This window comes from Hippichthys cyanospilos, chromosome 13 (assembly GCF_059441005.1).
Source record: "Hippichthys cyanospilos isolate Australia breed blue-spotted pipefish chromosome 13, RoL_Hcya_1.0, whole genome shotgun sequence".
Lineage (NCBI taxonomy): Eukaryota > Metazoa > Chordata > Actinopteri > Syngnathiformes > Syngnathidae > Hippichthys > Hippichthys cyanospilos.
Genome location: NC_142381.1, coordinates 13,288,308 through 13,308,186, shown reverse-complemented (window position 1 = coordinate 13,308,186; position 19,879 = coordinate 13,288,308). Strand labels below are relative to the sequence as shown.

At 39.9% G+C, this 19,879-nt stretch overlaps 2 protein-coding genes across 3 annotated transcripts; one reads left to right on the top strand and one right to left on the bottom strand.

Annotated features, from left to right (window-relative positions):
* Positions 1–966: 966 nt before the first annotated feature.
* ints10 (integrator complex subunit 10) lies at positions 967–11,324 on the top strand. 2 transcript variants are annotated; one of them, XM_088432004.1, is made up of 18 exons: positions 967–1,386; positions 1,591–1,658; positions 1,737–1,840; positions 1,939–2,078; positions 2,167–2,248; positions 2,831–2,971; positions 3,058–3,232; positions 3,856–4,025; positions 4,123–4,262; positions 4,347–4,500; positions 4,749–4,831; positions 4,903–5,058; positions 5,147–5,255; positions 5,345–5,424; positions 6,564–6,726; positions 6,806–6,899; positions 8,104–8,172; positions 8,598–11,324. In XM_088432004.1, the coding sequence occupies exons 1-18, from the start codon at positions 1,258–1,260 to the stop codon at positions 8,752–8,754; spliced, it is 2,214 nt and encodes a 737-aa protein (XP_088288130.1). In that variant the 5' UTR covers positions 967–1,257; the 3' UTR covers positions 8,755–11,324. The 2 variants fall into 2 exon arrangements, with proteins under 2 accessions (XP_088288130.1, XP_088288131.1); XM_088432005.1 differs by lacking the exon at positions 8,104–8,172.
* Positions 10,457–19,696, bottom strand: atp1b4 (ATPase Na+/K+ transporting family member beta 4). Its single transcript, XM_088432011.1, has 9 exons — positions 19,031–19,696; positions 18,868–18,936; positions 18,237–18,453; positions 16,082–16,210; positions 14,509–14,613; positions 14,070–14,269; positions 12,059–12,115; positions 11,866–11,958; positions 10,457–11,783 (listed from the first exon to the last, which is right to left on the bottom strand). The coding sequence occupies exons 2-9, from the start codon at positions 18,919–18,921 to the stop codon at positions 11,622–11,624; spliced, it is 1,017 nt and encodes a 338-aa protein (XP_088288137.1). The 5' UTR covers positions 18,922–18,936; positions 19,031–19,696; the 3' UTR covers positions 10,457–11,621.
* Positions 19,697–19,879: the final 183 nt, after the last annotated feature.

Genomic DNA, 19,879 nt, shown 5'->3' with positions numbered 1-19,879 from the left:
TGCTGTATTTTGGAGCAGGAATACGCTTTTTGCATGTATTATCTCGTTATTTCAGCCGCCTACCAATTGATGGTTACTCTCATGACAAACAACATACAACATAATAATAACAGTTGAAAATGAAAATTTTGACCAAAGAAAACGCTGACGAATGTATCAATGTGCAAGTTTAATACGGACGGGAGCTTGGAGAGTCTTGGTGAGTACAGAATGGGGAAAAGGTGTTCTTCCCCTCTTCGTCCTCATCAACCACCAGCCCGCATGAGGAAAAGGCTGACCTGGTCTCAACGTTATCTAAGAAGCCAGACATCCCAGCCATGGAAAAGGCCGTGCTGTCCAAAAAGTCTTCTCCAATCTTGTCCACCTACAGCCTGCAAGGACCTGATCTCCACCCTATTTAAGGAGATGGAAACCCTGGTGGCATCCTCTTCCTCTGCCTCTTTTTTGTCCTCCTGGTGCACCTGAGACATGGAGTAGACTTGGACACGTGATATGAATACACTGGAATTGCTTCTTTTAATACATATTTTATTGACTGCTTGTTGTTGTAAAATTTTCTCTAAATATAAGGTCAATTGAGCCATATATTGGCTGTCTGCCGTCGCTAACTTGTTCTGCGATGCGATTTTAGGTAACAAGGAAACCCTTTACAAAAATTATACAATAGGAGTTGCTTCTCTTTTATTAACAGCTCAGCTCTTGTGTCAAATTGTAATACAGGTGTTCCTCAAACATCTCCCAATACTTGTTGCTGTCCACGTATTGCAACTGAAACCTGACAGGTCAAAGCAAAACAATAAAAGATTTACAGCAGATGTTTTTGTTTCAACTTCGTCATTCAAAAAATTCACTACAGGATTTTTTTTCCCAATGTGATCATCCCCAAATCGGGGTCGGTATTGCGTTTGTTTGTTTCTCCAGTCGTTGTCTGTGAGGGCCGTAAAGTACATCATTTACGACAGTTTCGCGACGTTACCAACAACCCCAGAAACTAGCGGCCGGTTAGGATCATTTTTATATGAATATGTTTGTTTATCGTCTATTTTACAATGCGTGTAGCACCATACCCAAACGCGTGCATGTTGGCTGTTATTGACAGGTTTAAATAGGAACAAATGGAATTAGGCAGCTAAGATAAACCCAAATACTGGGCTCGATAATGCTAGCTTTAGCATAGTTTGTGATCGCAATCTGTACAACGAGAGCTGCGTTTGAAGCTAGTTTCTCCCATTCAATACGGATACTTGCTCATCACAAATGTCAGCGCAAAAAGACTGCGAATTTTTGGTCAAACGAGCTCGGGAGCTTGTTTCTGATGACCCTTGTGCGGCTAAAGCCTGGCTCATAACTGCCAGGACGCTTTATCCTACCGATTTCAACATACAGGTAAGAAATAGCGCCTCTGCTTGTTTTTATGCTTTTATTGTTGTGCAATTCATTAGGTACACTTTATATAAATAAAAAAAAATTACAGAACAAGTGCCAAGACTTTTTTAAAATTGTGATTTGTTTGATTGTTTTAAGTTCACTTCATCATTGGCATCTGAGTCACCAACTTTTTTGTTGTTGTTTGTTGTTTTTTTCCCACAGTATGAAATGTACATAATTGAACGCAATGCAGAAAGAACATCCTGTGCAGGGAGACTGCTGTATGACATGTGAGTTTAGTTTATGTGCTCAGTTGTTTGTGTCCTGGGGCCACAACACTTTTTGAAAATGTTTTGTCTGCTTTTTAGGTTTTTGAATTTCCCTGATCAACCTATTGTGTGGCGTGAGATCAGTGTCATCACAGCAGCTCTGCGCAGTGACGCTCAGGACAAACATTCACAGTTCCTTCGAGGTAAGAAAAGTGCACAGTTTGAGTTGTCTTTATATGTATAGTGTAATTTTATAAAACTCTAGTTGAGGATTTCAAACACATTTTGTTGTCTCCATCAGGGCTTTTTGAAACACTGCCTGGCCGTATACAGTGTGAGATGTTGCTAAAGGCAACAGAGCAGTGCTTCAACACCTTGGAGAAAGCGGAGATGCTGTTGCTTCTACTGAAACGCTTTCCAGAGTCTGTGGTTCAACATGGGGTGCATGATTCAAAACAATCCTGAAAAAAAATAGACATTGATTTGACAATGAGAGGAAATCAAATGTAATTTCTCTTTTATTTTATAGGTGAGTCTAGGTGAGACACTATTGGAGGCAGAGACGTCTGAGCAAGTGGAATCACCCATCAACTGCTTCAGAAAACTTTTTGGTTAGTGGACACTTTAATTAATGAGTGCTTTTATTTTTTGTGTTTAAAAACATAACAAAGTGCAGGATAGTGGAACCTTTGTACTATAAGATAGAACACTGTTACACTCTTAAAAAAATACAGCAAAAATTGATAACGGGATTTGTGATGGGTCATTAACTGAAGCTTGTATGATGTAATTTTCAGTCAACAGCAAATACCAAAATGCTTTTATTTTAAAGTAGTAACTGTGCTTGAAAAATAATTTAGTCATTGAATTAAATATGGGCAAACTTACATTTTACTGTTGAAAATGTAATCATAAGTTGACTATCCCTTTAAGGTAGCCATTAAAATACAAAGTGACAAACCCTTAATGATAAAATAGGTGTAATGCGAGTGCATTTTGTCTCAGATGTGTTGGCTGAACAAATGTATTGGGACACCAGTGCTTGTCCAATAAATGTGAGCCTGCTTTTTAAGACGATTTTTTTGTTGTATCTTCATCGTCATCTCATGTTGTCATGAGATGCTTCATTAGCATGATGTATTTTGTGCAAACTCCTGGTCCTTCAACTTTAGAGGTCTGTCTCTGTGTTACAGTGTGTGACGTCCTCCCCTTGGTTATAAACAACATGGACATGCGACTTCCAGCCAGCTTAATGCAAAAATATATCCTGAAAGCTGCTGAGTTCTACATTGGTTATGTCACGCGAGGACCCTTACCAGAGGGACAGTTAAATGGTAAAGGAGATTAGTGTGCTTGTCTTTCCTGTTTCTGTGGTTCATCAGTAATATTCATCTTTGTCTTTTTATTTTTTTTGTGCTAGTGTCTCAAGAAGGCGGCCCGTTAAAGTCTCCCAGTGTCTCCCGGGGCTCTCAGCGCTACATTATTGACGGCTTGTCGGAAAAGTCTTCAGTGGTTGCTGAACCTTGGGAGAGGCTCTTGGACCTTCTTGCTGTTGTCGGTGCTCGATGCGAATGGCAGGGAGACAAAGGCCAGAGGTAGGCAATCTATTGATTTCTCTGTTTGGCTGTAAAATTGATCAAATATCATGTTTGTTACACATCAGTCTTACAATTCAATACAAATACAGGTAGTTTTTCTTAAAAAAGTGCGGAAGGAAATTAGAACTTGTCCAGCCAATCATGAAATCTTAGAACCTCTGTAGTTGTATTTGACTGAATATTTTTCATTTATTTATTATTGCAACGTACTGGAGTAACCAGGTCTGTTTTATATTTGCTGGGTGGAGTGTTTAGGCTTTCATTATGTTAAAACACAAAGTCTGTAATTTTTCATAAAACGTTGCTGTGGCTACTTGCTGTTTTCCAAGACATTAACGCTGGTTTTTGCGGGTCTTAACGGGCATGAAAACTCGTAAAACTTACCACACGCATCAATCGTTTCAAAATAATCAATACTTTAGCAGTTTATTGTCCTTTTTTTTAATAATTTTCAATTGGGTGCACGCTTTATGCATTAGCTACATTTGTATATGATAAGTATTGCAAACTACAATCATAATAATAAACATTTTGGTCGTTTATTACCTTTTTGATGATGATTGTCGCCAGTGATCATTACAAAGGTTTTGTTGACTTTATACGGTACTTTTATTTTGTAGGAGCTATATTGACTTGCTTCAGAGAGTAAAGGAGCTGTGTCGGTACTTACCAGGCCTGGAGGGAGACACCAGAGCGCGCTGCTGCAGTCAGGTGGTTATCTGTACTGCTCTCGTCCTCTTTCGCAACGCCTTCCTCTACGTCTCAACTGTGCAGCCAGCGCTGTTCCAAGGTTGGACTTCATCGCTGCACATACACAATTTGTAAAACTGAATGATACTGAGGAGGTGGTGTTTTTTTGTTTGTTTGTTTGTTTGTTTTTTAATAAGGTGTAAATACTCTGAATTTGGGCCCATGGATTCTTGTGGAGGATTTTAGCTCAGTGTACAATGATGTGGATGTGGAGCGAGGACCAGTCAAACACACACACAAGAAACGCAAAGTGGCCGACGGCAGAGAAAAGACCATTGTCAGTATAACACAACCAATGCATATATTCTGCAGTATAACGGGATTGTCACTCTTCATACAGTGTTTGCGTATGTGATTCCAGAGCTCAGACGATGAGGAAGGCTTGGGCAAGGTGCGTGGCCGAAACATCCTGGTGAATAAAACTGAGATGCCCAACTGGTCAGAGACTCTGGAGGGCTTTTATACAGCCAGGGAAAGCTGGGACCTTCTTCACTCCCATGACAGCCTTGAAACTGGTAAGCACATCTTCTGCTCTTTTATTGTGGTCAAGCTCCTCAATAAAATTACCACTTTGGCACTATATTGAAATCTAGGTCCCAAGGCATCACTATGTTGAAATGAGTTAAGGAGCATCATCTAGATTAAAGTTGTACCTTGCTGCCAACCTATGGCATCGAAACACAATTGTAAATCTCTTGGGGAGGCGTTGCCTCCCGTTTTTTTAATTGGCTTTTTTTGGGTCGTTAATTTGTTCTTTTGACAGAGTTCAAAAAGATTTGTGCCGCTTGGAAGACAGACGGCTGGCTGTGGTTCCGAATTTTCCTCACTGACATGATCATATACCAGGTAAGCAACCATAAACCACAACGATCTGAGTAATCAGCTTGATCAGTGAGTTTTTACCCTGTCACTTCTAGGGACAGTACCGTAAGGCCCTGTCCAGCCTCCACCAGATGGCCGCCGTGCAGCAGCCCCAGTCGGGCCAGCAGAGTCCCTCCGGTCAGATGAGTCTGGAGCACCACAGGGCCCTCATACAGCAAGCCTCCTGCCATTATGCACTGGGGGAATACAGGGTAAGCACAAAAATACTTGGCTTGTACAACATGAGATGTCCCTGAAGGTGAAAGTAATCTTTCTCTGTTTTTTTGTTTTTGTTTTCAGATGGCCTGTGAGAAGCTTCTTGACGTTGTTAGCGGACTGGTACCCCCAAACCACGAACCACCAAAAGCCTCAGAAGAGCAGACAAGAGTCAAGACTAAATTGAAGAAAAGTATATGCTATATAGTTTTTGATTGCTGTTGTTAGGTGATTTAACCAATAAGCAACTCATATGAATGATATTTCAATTGTCCAAACTAGGTCATGACCTGAGATTGCTTCCATGCACCAGCAATTCTATATTACCTTTCTGCCTCCAGTTGATGTTGGCCTGCTTCAAGGTATTGTATGTCCGCATTGTTAAGTTGTACACCTAAGCACCAAAACAATGGTTTTCAAATTGGGGTATGTCACTTTTAAATAGCAACCATGCAAAAATCTTTTTAAGAGAATGATCAAATTGTGTCAGTATTTCAGAAAAATATACTCTGTTAATCAAAATTGTTTTTATTCTGTATGTCAGCGGTTTTCAAATTAAAATACCTTTCTGCAGGTATTAGCAAATCCAATTTAATGCTGTGACAGCAATAGTATGTCTTTATTTTCTAATTAAGAAAAAAATAATTGGAACGAGTCTTTTTCTGATTTCACACTATCATCAAGAGCTGCTGAATAAAATACACCTAGAGAAACCTGTACCACTGCAAGTATGATTCCAAAGTTTATTAAATCATACATGGATGGCATAGGATTTTATTTTAAGTCTCTTATTTTTCCTGTCTAAAAATACTTTGCACTGTGGTTCTTGGTAGAGATACTGTACACCAGAGTCGATCCTGATTTTTAGTTGTCAAGATGGCGAATTACTATTATTATTATTTGGAGCCAATATTCATTTTCAGTGAAAGAAAAATACCATCTTAAAAAAAATTCAAAAACTTAACTTTGTTGAAAGTTCTTTAAGCATATCTTTATGGAACTGGTCCAATTTGTGTTTGCTGCTGTACATTTTAGACTTTACATTTTCATTCTAAACTTCTAACAAAAGAATTCAAGACACTTTCATGACCATCAGCACCTCTTAAAAGTTAACACATTAAATAAAATAATCAAGTTCACAACTTCCTATAGTTTTCTGCAGTTATTCATTTCAAAGAAACTAAAAGCAAACAAAGTTGCAGTGTTCCCAGGAGTAGAATTCTCTTATAAAAAGTTACCTGATAACAAATAGTTCCCTGTAATAACTAAACTTAAAAAAAATATATAAAATACATAAAGATAGGTAAATAAATATATAACAGGCCATCAGCTTTTTTTTTTTTTTTTTTTAAAGGCCAATACCAATACTCGTCAAAATGCCAAGCATCGGCACTGATAAGCCATCTTTCCCTAGTATTTGGCCTGAAAAAAGAGCTACATAATTGAAAGAAGATTAAAAACCACTGCTCTATTTCACCATTTTGCTTTTCGGCCCACACAGCCGCGAGCGTTTACAGACAACCGAGACGACCTTTCGTTGGGTCACGTGGTGGTCCTCCTGCAGTACGACTGGCCACAAGGCGAGATGCTCTTTCTAAAAGCCGTGGATAAGATCTGTCACCAAGGCAGTTTCCAGTATGAGAATTTCTTCAACTATGTCACCAGTATCCTGCAAAATTTCTCTGCATTTAAGTTACATTTTTGCCATGGATGTTACCCTCCCTGAGCTCACATATTTGTCAGATATTGACATGCTGGAGGAGTTTGCATATCTGCGTACCCCGGACGGAGGGAGGATCCAGCTGGAGCTGCTACCCAATCAGGGAATGCTGATTAAGTAAGCGCCTGATATCCGATCGGTCGGCATCCGCTCTGGCGCACCCCGGGTTTTGTTGGTGTGTTGTTTAGAGTGAAGGTCAACTTGATGATCAGACTGTCAGGGACTTAAACTGAAAATAAGCTGTCATAGGAGCGGGCTTTAAAAAGAGAAGGGTTGTACAGTAGCTCAAAACAGTGAGTACACAGCCCTTGTGTATTTATAATTTTTTTTTTCTTATGGGGAAAACTTTAAAGAATTGACACTTTGCTATACTTTTAAGTTGTCATTGTAGATTTACTGTCCTCTAAAAATATCTTGTCCAGATAGAAGCCCAAAGTGTCGATATTTTGTGAGGGTCACTGTTTTTTCCATCTCTGCTCTAACCCCACTGGAATCCTCTTTCACTCCTCCATCTTCAGATACCTTCAACTTTTTTTTTTTTTCAAGCTACTCCCTTTGTTACGCAATAATGTGAACTGCTACCAGCTTGAGAAGCACATCTGAAATAAATTAGCTAAAATATGTGTTTATAAATGACATCAAACAAATTAATGTAATATTTTTCTAGTTGTGATAATAAATACACAATAGAAAGTCAGATAAAGGCTCCTTTTTAAACGATGAACAGGAGTCGGCACGTTTCCTTTTAATAGGGACAGCAACACTGCCTCCTTGTGGACAGAGGAGGAAGGGCCTTTAGACGCGTGAATACCGGAGCACCTGGGTGTGTGAAAATCTTGCAGCAAAGTGGTTTTCAAGCAGAACTGACCTTTTACAAATGTAAGTCATGATAAATGCATACACAACATTAACAATCGGAAAAACACGCGAAAATCGTATGTTTGCGGATACAAAAATAGAGGTAAAATGGAACTGGTCAATACTTTTGTGGGATTTAACGGAAATCAGCGACAATACTTGTGGATCTCAAAAGTATGTGAAAATCACGAATGTATTTGTGTGAATAATTTTGAGACTTAATTTCCACTGTCATTTTGTAAACACAGTAGATTTGCACCCCAATGTAGCAAAGTGTCATTTTTTTTTGCCCCTTGTGCCATGAAAATGTCATCAAATATTTACCCCCAAAAATGTCAGGGTTGTACTTACTTTTGCGAGATACTGTATGTAAAATCAATCGATTTAAACGTCAAAGTTGCAAACTATAGAACACTTAAATGCAGCCGCACTGACCAAGTGTTTGAATGTTGCTGTCCCTCAGGAACACTAGGTCCTCCCTGGGGTTGGAGTTAAACACCCTTCTGCTACAAGGGGTGCAGACGATGGACAGGTACCCCGGGCCCCTCCTACCACAGTGCCCGCCCATCCCTCCCCCAGCACAAATCACCATTCATTCACAAACTCCAAGGCCTGCCACCCTCCCCCCTTTCCCGATTTTTATTTGGGCCTATCATTTAAGAACAAGTTGTCGTCGCAGTTTGGTTGGTTGATTTGACCCATGGCTCGTGTTTTTGTGGTCATTGCCGTTGTTAGTTCAAATGATGTTGTACAGTTGGTTTCTTTTTTATTTTATTTTTTGAGGTGGGGCCTTTTCACAGCACTTGATCTCATTTCATTTGTGCTTATGTTTCATGTGTGCTGTTGGTCAAGGTCTTGCTGTTTAACCATGTATGACTGATTTGTCGTATTCAAAAATGGTCCTAGAAACGCAATAATTATTGTGTGTTTTTTGGTTCCCTCTGCTCTCGTTTGTAGGCATCACACGGTGACGAGAGGAATCACCAAAGGGGTGAAGGAGGATTTCCGTCTGGCCATGGAGAGACAAGTGTCCCGTTGCGGAGAGAACCTCCTCAGTGTGCTGCACCGTTTCTGTATCAACGAGAAAATCATCATCGTCCAGTCTCTCCCTTGACACTTCTAAACATTCTCAAAAAAGAGGTTGGATTGAGTTTTTTTTTAAAACAGTAAAACGTGGAAGCAGTACTTTGTCATTACCACACTTTTTTTCAACCACCAGTAGATGGCATCAATTCCTGTGCCAAATAACGGACCGGCGGTTTGTAAGTCTACTTAACTGGGAGAAATGGGAGAAACAAAATAGACTGAAAACTTTTTTGTTTTATTTCCACGTGAAAAGCAAATCTACTCCTGAAATTAGTAGATTTGGTGTGTAAATAGAATCATTGATCACAGCAGGCAATGGATCTCGAAAATGTCAAAATGCTCTAAAATGGCTGGCAGGTGAATTAGCATCGTTTCAATTTTGCTGTTGGTTTAAACAGGCATAACCACAATATTTCGAGAGGTTTTATCATGTGATAGTTTTTCAGACTTTTGAAAAAAAATCATCTGTATTTTTTTGCACTTCCTGCCGCTCCCCCTTCTTCCAGCCGCAGTGCAATAAGAGGGAGCAGCAACTGAAGGTCAAACACGCTAGAGAGAAACAAATTAGGATCAAATTTGGTTTCCTGATTCGTGTGAAATGAACACATACAAGAATCTGAGACAATGGCTAGTTTTCTGTGTTTTCAGTTTCCAATTTTCACATGAGAAACAACACAATTTCTCATTCTGTTCAATGAAGATAGCAACACTGCTTCTTAGTGGACAGATGAGTGATGACCTTTCAACACGTGAACGTATAAAAGGATTTTTCTTGAACAATTTTTTTATTTACTTTATTTCATGCTACATTTATGGAGCTAAAAACATGTGAAAATCGTGGATATTTGTGTGTATTGTTTTATAAAAATCTCTCCCAATCCTTTTTATTGAAAATAACTACAAACACTTGTAAATTTCTGACATTACCAAACAGTGAGTAGCTCACTGTTTAATACCGAGTTTTGGAGATCTTTACAGTGTGCAAGTGTGCTTGGGATGCAATGGGATCTATAGTGTATTGTAGATATGCCTTCAATTGTAAATAAAGCAGTCAACAATCTTTGTGTCCTGAAATAGATTTTCAAAAAGGAGAGATTTGGTTGACCCAACAAAAAGCCAATTAAAAACCTGTTTTATATTATGGAAAAAAGGAGCGATTTGGTTGAGCTAACAAAAAGCCAATTAAAAACCCGTTTTGCCGTGTTTTTATTTTTGTTTTCTTATTCTTTTTCTCTATCGATGCAATCTATATCAAGTTGCTTATGCCATTTGAATGTAAAAAAAATAAACAAAACGTGCTAAACGTAATTACCTTTCTAACTATTAAATTATCTACTCTATGTCCATCAATCTTACCAGGCCCATGTAGCTAACCCCCAAAAATAATTTGCTTAAAACTTATAAATTGCCGCCAATTTGCATCAAATCACTTCTGCTCCGAATACATCCGAAAATCTCGTCTAAATTCCATTTTCGTTCAGGAGAAGCGTGGTTTGACTCTACATATATGCTGGGGACTGACAAAATTCAGCTCAAGGTTTTTGAGAAAAAACAGTGGATGAGAAGTTTGTACTATTCTATACCATGAATTTCGTACTATATCCTTAGAAATAACTAAATTTGAGAATACAGGCATCAAACGGCTGATGGCTAATTTAATGATAAGGCCGCTTTGGGCCGTTTGTTCATTTTGCTCTTATTCGCCATAATACAAAGCACGAATTACAGTATTTTACCAAATATTGGGCTTTATTGACCAAAACACTGCCAGATTGAACATTTATTCAAATGGGCACAATGAATTAAAGAAGCTACAACATGTTAAAGATCACAAATATATGCCCTCCTCCCAGTGGCAGTTCAAGCTTGAAAGGAGCCTTGTCTACCTACCCCATTCTTAAACATCATTACAACCTTTATAATACTGTCAAGAATTTCCCTAATTTTTATTGGGTCACGGCTTTACAGGATAGAAAATATCAGTTCAATTTATTTTTTGCTGTTGCACATGCCAGAAACTGCCACTGCCTCTTCCATTAAATTTTCATTTTACAGACAAAACTGACAGTACAATTTGCTGTACACTGCATTTATCACTACGAAAATAGGAATAAATACAACATTGCCACACATTTTAGTTGCGTAAAGCTGGGTTAGTCTCCAAAAAATACTTTTCAAAAAAATCTATCTTACATTGCTTGCTTGTAGGCGGAAGTTTCAAAAGCAACATGCACAAAAAGTAAGGAAAATTGGGCTTTCAAGTGAAATTCCAGAATAAAACAAAAACATACTATCAACATTACTGATGAACTTTGACTCCAAACTTTTGAATGCATATGTCATTTTTCAATGCACAACTTGTAGCCTCCTAACAGGGAGCCGATGGCAAAATTGACAATTGGTGTTCATAAGTTAGCGGTCGCCTGTAAAAGCTATAGGTTCATCGTGAAATTTCACCCAAATGACACCTATCCTTACTCTTTTGTGATTTCGGTGGTGTCCTATTCATGCTGTATTTTAAATTAAGGCAATTTATGTATAACAATTATTTTTTTTATTGTGTGAGTACAGTGCAAGACTTTTCATTGCACGATATTCCTTCAAATATACATGTTTAAAAAAAAAATACAAGGACAAATAATTAGTACGGTCTCACCAAAATGTCCTAATTAAAAAAAAATCAGCATATTCTATAAGGTCATCCCCAATGAACAACAATTTTTCTAAAGAGCATTATTGGTTTAATTAATTGGATTTGCATAGTCATGGAAAAACACATCTTGGCAACGTTTAGTTGGATTAATCTGACTATCTCGCGAGGAAATGTCTCTGTGTTTGTGGTGTGTGTGTGTATCATGTAAAATGATGAGTATTTCGATGAGCGTCCTGCAGGTCCTACGCTCCCACTTCCAAGAAGAAGGTGACGCTTCCAAGATGGCGGTCGGTGGGCGAGTCGTTGATGATGCCCTTTCCGTTCAGCTTGCACTGCACCTGGATGTGAGTGTCGTACTGCACGCCCGAGAAGCGCACGGCCACCACCGGAGACGAGTAGTTCACCTAATGGCGTGGACATCGGGACGTAAAGGTGATTATTGTGACAAGATTTTTTTGCGCTGACAGGTTGAGCGTGTGCACTTACGTGTCGAAGTTTCCCGTAGTATGGGTAGTACTTTAGATCAAAAATACTCTTGGGGAAAAATTGGATTTCGCCCAAGGCATCTGTTGGTCCTCTCTGAAAGAAACCATTACATTTTCAGTATTTCTTACGGGCTTTTTTTTCATTATACGCTCTCAAAATACAACACACGTATTCAAGGGGCATGTTTTGATACCTTGACTCCACAAGTCACATTAACCGGTTTCCCTTGGCCAGGTAAGTATCCAAGAATCTACAAGAGAAAATGGTTTCACTTTTTCTGTCATTTAATTCATTCATTGTCTGCAGTGCTTGCCCTCATTAGAGTTGCAGGCCTTGTGGAGTCCATCTCGAATCAGGTGCAATCCACAACTCATAGGTGTGCTGACCCCTCATACATTGAAATCTCAATCAAAGCTGCTAACAGCACCTTTTCACAAACTTTCACTTTAAAAATGTGCTTTAAGTGGGCATAATAATAGAAAAATACTTAAACAAATAAATAAATGAAATATGCCTGAGTTTGAAATGTCCAAATGCATTTGAATGCCCCTCATGTCTCCCTTAAAGGGATAGTGTGTAAAATGTATACCATTTTTCATTAAAAAGGAATAAATTCAATGATTATAAATTTCTAAAACTTACAAATGAACGTGTTCTTTAAGATCAACAGTATGTTTTAAAAATACTCATAGGTCTAGTTATTAAATTATATTAGACGGAGGTGGCACTTCTCAGGAGGCAAAACCTGCAGCACCCCCTGCTGTCCGTAATGAAAAACGGTCTAAATCTTACACACTATCGCTTTCATATATAGATATGTGTAATTATATATCTTTTTAAGATTTGGGGCAATACTGAAAGAGTCATCACAAGTGCAAGGGAGAAAGGTAACAAGGTATTATGTGAAGTCCCTATATGTCCTAAAGTATGTTTAATGTAATGCTAAGTAGATACAGTGTACAGTACTGTGCAAATTAGTGTAACGCACTAAAATGACACAAGATGGCGCCAAGCCTTGGGTAATAGGAAAAAAAGGTTTTTAGTGTCAACGTATAGTTCCAGCTGCTCGGTGTCGCAGTGGTTTGTATGTCGGTCTCACAGTTTAGGACCTGCGTTCAAATCCGCCTCGCACCGGCCTTCTTGTGTGAGGTTTGCATCTTCTCCCCGAACCCGAGTGGGTTCTCTCCGGGTACTCTGGCTTCCTTACCCACTCCAAAAACATACATGGCAAGTGTATTGGAGATACTAAATTGTCCTAAGGTGTGAATGGTTGGTTGTCACTGTGTGCCCTGCAACTGGCTGGCAACCAGTTCAGGGTGTCCCCCGCCTATTGCCCTCAGTCATCTGGGATAGGCGCCAGCAAGCCTGCGGCTCTGGATAATGGATGTGTAGCTCCGAGATATGATACTGATATTGCAGCCTGATACCAGCATCACTTTGACAAGATATCAATAAGAATGATACATATGTTTCATTTTTTGTATGAAATGCCAAAAGAGATTTGATCAAGTGATACAATTCAACGAAAAAACAATAACTAGCGACAGAGGTTATGAGAAAATATGACCCCTTCGTTCCAAACATTTGGGTTACATTGACTCAACCTCAAACGTGAGAATGTACTGCACTTGAGTAAAATACACACACAACGTATTGAAGGATCCTGAGAAATAACTACGTCAATAAAATGTAATCTTTAAGGTGTAAAATACTACATTCAGAGTGTTTTTTTAAAAATCTTTCATTTCCATTCAGTATTTGTTTGTGGTTGAATATGAGTGTTAATATTGGAAATTTTCACTGCAGACCTAATGCAATACTGTTTGTTTTGTTTGTCTGTTTTGGATTATATCACGGGACATTTTTATGAAGGAAGTACAATATTGTTAAAGTACTGTTGATCTAAGATTAGGGGCGAAACCATGGTCGTCAAAGGCCACTATCCTTGCATGTTTTAGATGTTTCCCTTCTAAACACCCATTGCATGACTAAGCTTTTCAGCAGCCATAATAATGGTCTTGATTATTTGAATTAGTTGAATTGCCCACCCAAGATTTTGCATGTTGGGGAGGAGCTTAGTTTAGCCCGGCGGAAGTAACAGTGAGTCTCAGTGAGTGTTTTTTGTTTTTTTTGTTTGTGGTCTGCCTAAAGTGGCCGAAAGGTGTCACCGCCTTAAAACAAAATCAAAACCTTTCCCGTCTTACCCTGTTCATTCGCAGGAGGATGCACGGCCTCCCCTGCGAGTAACCGTAGTGGGGGTCCTGCAGGCCCGAGCACTCCCCCAACCAGGACCTCTTGAACTGGCATGCTTTCCTCTCCGCGTCCTCCTCCAAGTCTTCCTGCATGAAGTACCTGTCCTGTGTGCAGCGAATATTCTTCCTCTCCTGCGCGCCATCGTTGTAGGCTGAGGGGGGTGAAATAGGGGGATCGGGGCTTGAATAAATCTTTGCAATAGCTCGTGGCTGCCAAGGCCTCTGATTAAGGCAGTGTGAATGAATAAAAGGGAAGGTGGAGAAAAAAACACACACACAAAGAGGCTTCCCTTCCCAGCATGCAATGCAGGAGTAAAAGAGAATACAGGACAAAGGTACTGATGAGGCTCAGCGGACTGCGTTTAACCCATCCAAGCCCCCGCAAACTCACGTCGTAGGTGTTCATCCATGGAGCGGGCGTAGCGCTTCCACGATTTGCGGTCGGAGGCGTTGAAGGAGATGTCGTGACCTTCCAGGTGTGGCGCCATGGTCATACCTGCCAGTGGAGACCCACAGACAGTCAACTGTGACGAGACACGAGTGGGCATTCACAGGCTGGTGGTGGGGATGAAGACTTGATAGGTGGAGTAGTAACTCTTGATGTTTAATTTCAAGTTGTCAACCTCTTTACACCAAATATTACCCCAGGAAATTGTAATATTGTCAGCCTGGCTGTTAAACACTTGTCAGGTTTCATTCCTGGAACGTGCATTTACTATTCTAAGTCAGTGGTTCTCAAAAGTGAAGACACTGCAGGGGATATGGAAGATTTTAACATCTTCAATTATTAGCGGATCTACTTAAATGCTTTTCTTTTCAAATGAAGAACAAACTAATTGGAACATGAAGCAACGTATTGCTAAATTGAGTCCTTTGCAGCGTTTCTCAAATACGAAATTTATCAAAGGGCCCTGAGAACCCTAAATCTGTTAGGTTTCATATGGGCGTGCATTGTCATTAGAAACCTTTTGGCAGGAGGGCTGGAAATAATACAGATGATGACATATGATCTATTTACTGGACTTGCTGAACAAAATAAACCTAGAGATACCACAGTAAATATAGTTACACACTTTAGTGTACAGTATTAGACTTAGGTGACACAGCACTGTTTCAAGTATTTTTTTTCATCCCAATGTGCTTTGCATCGGTTAGGTGATACCTTCCTTTAAAAAAAATTCTCAGTTTCATTTCAATAAGTTGAAGAACCACTGTTCCAAGTCACTGTATCATGAATAGTTTAAACACGCAGTGAGAAAAACAAACACAATACAATGATTTAATTAAAAATGCATTGTGCATTAAATTTAAATAATTATCTGTTGAACAAGCAGGTTAAACATTTAAAGAAATACAACTGAACTAATCATATTTCAAAATAAAACTGCACCGCACTGGATATATTTAATTTATTTTTATTAGGCTGTATGTGTTGCTGCAAGCTTTATTTAACATTTGATTGTATTTCATTTTTTAATTCAATTTTTTAATTCAATTCAGTGATTCTTTTGCTTACCACTAGAGGGAGACCAAACACCAGTAGTAGTACTTCGATCTCAGTTTTTATACACGTAAGCTTGTCCTTTTCACCGATGATTTCAATACATTTTCACAAGTACCTATACATATATATATAGTTAAGATTTACTTAGTGGTTGAATACAATTGGCTGTGTTTGTGTCTATTTGAGAATCGTCAATTAAACAGTCTATCGTATTATCAAAATGCTAAAATTATTCTAAGTTTTTATTTTTTTTTGCTTTGACTTCGCAGTTAAGTATATTGTTGTTTTTGCGTCTGAATGTTGACTGTTGATTAACCTAGTTTGACACTTGACAATAAAGAATTTGACAGTACTAATTTTGTTTTAATTGTGCTCCAATTATTTGGTGCATTTCAAACAAATCGACTAGAGGTCTTCAAGATATTCCGATGTAGTGTGAAGGTTGTGGTGTTCCGTTTACCTGGTGGCATCACTCTGTCGTTATAGGTGGGATGGTAGGGACTAATGGACCACATAAGGCAAAATATACAGCCACCAAACATGGCCGCCAGGAAGGTATAAAGTGCAGCGTAGAAGAGAAGGATCAGGCCTAAAAAGTGACATAAAAATGATGTTAGCAGAGATCATTGTAGATAATAATGCCTCCAATAATCACTCCAAAACCAACACTCCAAGGATTTATACAAGTTCAATCAGTCCTGAATTTAAATTCATATGTTTTAAAAAATACATTTATCTCCTCCTTCTTCTTCTAAAAAAAAAAATAATAAGTATTTTTTTTTTGCCTATATTAAACCAAATGTAACTAACATTTTGCTGCGCGGGCACTTTTCGCAGGTCGGACAATGAAGTGGCAGCCATGCCTCGTGTCCCCCGAGTCCACAAAGGCCTTTCTGTTTGAGCCCAGTGAGAAATTCTTCCAGCTGTCTTTTCACTCAGGAACACAGTGAACCTCCGGTTGACATCGTAGTGAAGGTCCTTTGCAGCCATGGAGGCCCGGCCAGCTCCAAGGAGCGCCAATCAGCTCGCTCTGGTATTGTATGGACGCGCTTACTCACTTGTTCATTCAACCCTGGGATACGTGGGCCCCTATTCCTCCTTAAGTGTGCACTCATTGACAAAAAGACTTCAGCGTCTGCACCGCTTTACGTGGATTTTACCTTAAAGTTTCATTTTCCAGACAATTGTCTGCAGCAAACTTTCGGTGGGGAGGATGTGAACGTGCTAGCTTGCACCGAGGGGGTTTTGCATCCGTGATGAGTTGAGTGTAGCGGGGGTCCCCGCGGCTTTGGGAACGAGGATGTGGAGAGCATGTTAAGATGCTGATGGAATGTGATTTCTGGCTAACGCGAGGCTCGGAGAGGCGCGCTCCCACTGGGACCGCGTCCCCAGGCGGGCTGTTTTTCTCGGGAATTGCCTGTGCACCTATGTAAACACTAGCGACGCATACGCTAGTCTGGAGAGGAACTGTTGAAGTTTTCCCAAAAGCATCTTCGGAGGAAGTGTGGGAAACATAGGGCCCGTGGGACCTTTATGGCGTCAATTTGAAAAACAACAAAGACCTTATTATAATGCCTTCTAACCTCAGAAGTGTGAGGCAGGTACTGTATGTTAACCACGCTTCCACTGTGCTGTTGCTTTTGACTCACAAATCCTGAGAATGGACTGCACAATTTAGAAATGGTGAAAAAAAAATAAAAATAAAAAAAATATATATATATGTATGTATATGTATATGGTTAAGCTCATTTTGTCCCAATTACACTCATTCCTGATTAAGAATGAAAAACGCCTGACTGAAAATTACATCACAGTTGTAAATTTTGCACATGAAATTACACAGCACACTTTAAAGTCACCAAAGCACCAACGTGGCTCAGTGACGCCATTTCCGGTTTGACCATGCCGCTCGCCACTGGAGAACATTTTATAGTCTAATTAAAAATCCATGATACTCTGATAATATGTGTTGAGTTGGGAAAAAAATGGCCGCTATAGTGAACTTGCTGTCGATAGAAAATGACATCACAGTTGATCGGGGCTTTGATAACAACCAATCAGGGCTCAACATTTTGTAATTTTGGTCATGTGATGTTTGCAAGCTGAGACGTGATTGGTTGTTACCAAAGACCTGAGCGACTGCGATGTCATACTCAGTCAAGTTAAGCGGCAAAATGGCCGCCACTTTAGATTTATAAATTTTGTAAATTTTACTGAATTTTTTTTTTTTTTTTTTCAAAAACACTGTATTTTTGAAAAGAGGATTTTTGGGTTGACTTTGCCTTTACATGTTTTGAATTATATTTTTATGTTTTACTACAAGGTGCTATATTCCTTTATTAGATCATATAGCATAACAAAAAATGGTGTGTTTGTTTTTGGGGGGGGGGTTTGTGATATTTAAATTAATTTCAATGCGAAAAACTGCTCTGCCATGTGAGTTTGCTCACCAAATGAAGGAAATGAAGTCAAAATATACTAAAAATGTTCCTAAGTTGATTATGGCGTTAAATTTGAACACATTTAGTTTATCACAGGACTTTCCTCATTAAGCCCAAGCAAAACGCAAAAATCCCAAGACCCAGCAAACTTCTCCCCGCCTTGCGTCAACTCACTCCAGCTCTTTCCCGAGCGGCCCATGAACTCCTTGGTCTCGGCATTCCACAGGTAGGTCTTCAAGTCGCTGATCTTCTGGTGCAGCGTCCTCCTGGGCAAGGGCCGACGCTTCCACCGCTCGAAGTTGAGGTCCTCCTGCTCCAGAGGCTGGTGCTCAGCCAGCTCCTCCTGCTCCACCTCCAGCTCCTGGCCGTGTTTGAGGATCACCTTGGTAGGCTGGTGGACAGAAGAGGAGAAAAGACGCTCAACGCACATGTCCACTACTGCTCGGTCAAAAGTGAGTTTTTTTTCTTTTCGGAGGGAAATGACGGACATTTAGGACGACCCTTCACTTGGCTGCATATTCATGATGTGGTTCTGTCTCCTGTCTCCTTGTTTAGGCGGATCATAAGATCCCGCTGGTGACCTTCGCAGCCCCACATCGGGAGAGACGACCTCCCTTGGAGCGGACCCTCCTGCTTGCATGTGGCAGCTCATGTCCAGATGTTTGGACTCACAGACCCCAGGGGGACACGCAAGTACAGTAAGTATTCACAAAAAGAGTCCCCACATCGCCATTAAACTAAATAAATCAGAGCGGCCAACACGCTGTTTTCAACCTAAAACGACAATTCTCATCCGAGCACTTACTGGACTTTTTGGGAGCGGGGTCGCTTCAGCTTCTTCTGTGGAACTGGGCTCCATCTTCTCAGCAAAAACCTACATGTTAAACATGTTTTCCAAAATTTTACAGTCGTCTCCTAATGAATCAAAGACTTAAGAGCCTGTAAAAATATGGAAAAAAATCACTTACTTGAAGTTTCTCCTGTGGGAAACTGCCTTAAAAAGTGTATATGTTAAAAGAAAAGCTTTTTGTCAAAGGTTTTTGAAGGGTTTCATTAGAAAGTTTGAGGCCGAGGTGTGGAGAGCCTCCTTCATCTAAACGCCCAACATAGTGAATGAAGTCAGGAACTGAGAAACATGGGGGGGTGGGATACTAAAGGGCTTTTTTTTGTAGGGTTCAAGGAACATTTTGGCAACGGCTCGCAGCCCGACGCTGCATTCTGCACACGCACCCCGTTCCTCATTGTCTCCTTAGATGTGCTAGAGCAAGGCCTGAATACAATATTTATAGCGTGTTCCAACACAAAAGACACACCCGATTATTTCCCTACCGCCTCGGTCATGTACCTGTGCAGAAAAAAAAATGCAATTCATCTATTCTTGCTCTATTTTGTTTTGATTCTAAGCATCGAGAGCAGCATAATTAACGACAAGCGTTGGCACATGCATTCTGTGTCTTACAGAGCCTCTTTGCAAGTGTTCAACATAAACTCGTCAAGTTCAAGGAGTCCTCTTCCCTCCCACCGCAACACTAAGCCATCTGCACAACAGTCACGTAGCACCACTGTGCTAGCATGGGTGCAAGTGGGAGAGGACTCGCTTGTGAGGCCGGCTTTCTGTTACATGAAAAGAGAAGTTGCGTCATGGAAAAAAAAAAAAAAAAAAAACGACTGGATATTTGGAACGTGTGTCCACGCGTGCTTCTTTGTGTGAATTTCATGGTGAATGGGGACTCATTCTCAGCGTGTTGCGCTTTTGCTAAAAGCCCGCCAAAGGAGCTCGGTGATCTGAAAAAGTCACTTCAATGCAGCTAGCATGT